General features: G+C 35.1%; 1 protein-coding gene across 1 annotated transcript in view; it reads right to left on the bottom strand.

The window, feature by feature from the left end:
• Nucleotides 1–1252, bottom strand: part of NUP205 (nucleoporin 205kDa) — a gene marked incomplete at its 5' end in the record, with an annotated part of 20059 nt that extends 18807 nt beyond the window's left edge. The window contains 2 exons of the mRNA XM_010132311.1: nucleotides 2–77; nucleotides 1138–1252. Of these exons, the coding sequence (XP_010130613.1) occupies nucleotides 2–77; nucleotides 1138–1252 (191 nt within the window). The remainder of the gene's footprint in view (nucleotide 1; nucleotides 78–1137) is intronic.
• Between the last annotated feature and the right edge of the window lie 337 nt (nucleotides 1253–1589).

Genomic DNA, 1589 nt, shown 5'->3' with positions numbered 1-1589 from the left:
CAGCGATGTCACTCTCATTTCTATAGCTGCAGTCTTCATCAGCCAAGACATCTGGTTCAGTGTTGAAATCTCATGATCTGGGTGGGGATAAGGAAACAATTACAAAATTGAACATAAATAATATTACTTACTCAAAGGAAAGCATTTTTCATTTCAGAAAGTTTTTTAGAGGACGTCATTACTTATCTGCTCACCATTTGTTGGGAAAAAAAAAGGACTAAGAGATCTGACAAAAGCCAATTAAATTAACATGTGGTCACCAAGAAACAAATCATACACGTACAAGCAATGAAGAGTATACATACACACAAAAAATCTGGATATAACCTGTAGCAACAGTCGTTGTGGATAATGCAATGCTTCAGGAGCAAATAGGCTAGTTATAATTTTGGTGAAAATCATCAAACATTTACCCAAAATGTACTAATAACTTCCAATAACTTCATGACTTTTATTCAAGTTGATGAGGCTTGAACATGAGTCTCCCATAATCTTCATATTCTGTATTTTTCTAATTTAGATTCTTAAGTTATATAAAAATAATCTAAAAGTGTTTTACCCATGCTGGATAAATGATAGTAAATTAGCATTCAAATACATGTAACAAAGGACTAGTGGGCAAGCATTTGATAAAGTACATCTATTCAGTTTAAGACACTTGAGAAATGTTGGTCTGAAACATGAAAAATACATCTATTAACTTAAAAATTGATGCCATGACCAAATAAAAGTTCTTGATTCAAAGGAAAGGAAGATACGGTGGTATAGATACAGCCACCGATGGAAGATACAACCACCACCCTTCTATTCCCTCAGTTCTTCACAGCATTATTTGAAAAACATTTTTCTTCTGCACCACAATCTAACAAAACTACAATGATAGTGGAAATATAGATTAGGATTTGCTTCTGGAGACTTGATGCAATCCAAAGCTAAGTTTCATTTACAGAAGTTCAGCACTAACAATCCGAACTTCCTAAACAGGCAGAGTTCAGTCTTCGCAGAATTGAAAGGTTAGCAGAGGCAGTGATTAATTCAATTTAATAGTACCACCTATGTCTCACCTATGATTCTTAGGGAGTCAAAAGATGCACTGAATTTTAAGCATGCACAGTCTTATTGTAGCATAAAAATTACCTTTGACAGAAAATGGCAAATACTGCAGCTGAGTGAATAAGAAATCCTGACTGGTCCTCAGATATCTCATAGTAGGACCTGATGTGTCAGAGCACGCACACAACTGATAGATCACCTGACAACCAAAAACAGTAGATAGCCATTTATGGAATTTATTTTGAAAACAAACCAACCACCAAATCAAAATATGCATAACACAGTTTTACTGCTCAAACAATATTACCTGTATTTAGAGTAAGTTTTCCATCAGCTTACTCCAAAGCCAAACATATTATTTATAGCTGACGTTGATTTATGACACTAAAGGACTATTGGCATGTGGATGATTCCAATGGCTATTTACCCACAACGTGACAATATATAATCTTTTCTGGTTGTTCAGCCCACTTAAAAATGAGTGTCTTTTTCAGTCTCCAGGTTCACCAAGTGTCCTGGGTCCAACATGGTGGAAC

This window comes from Buceros rhinoceros, unplaced genomic scaffold, assembly GCF_000710305.1.
Source record: "Buceros rhinoceros silvestris isolate BGI_N320 unplaced genomic scaffold, ASM71030v1 scaffold1753, whole genome shotgun sequence".
Lineage (NCBI taxonomy): Eukaryota > Metazoa > Chordata > Aves > Bucerotiformes > Bucerotidae > Buceros > Buceros rhinoceros.
This window is presented reverse-complemented; position numbering and strand designations above follow the sequence as displayed.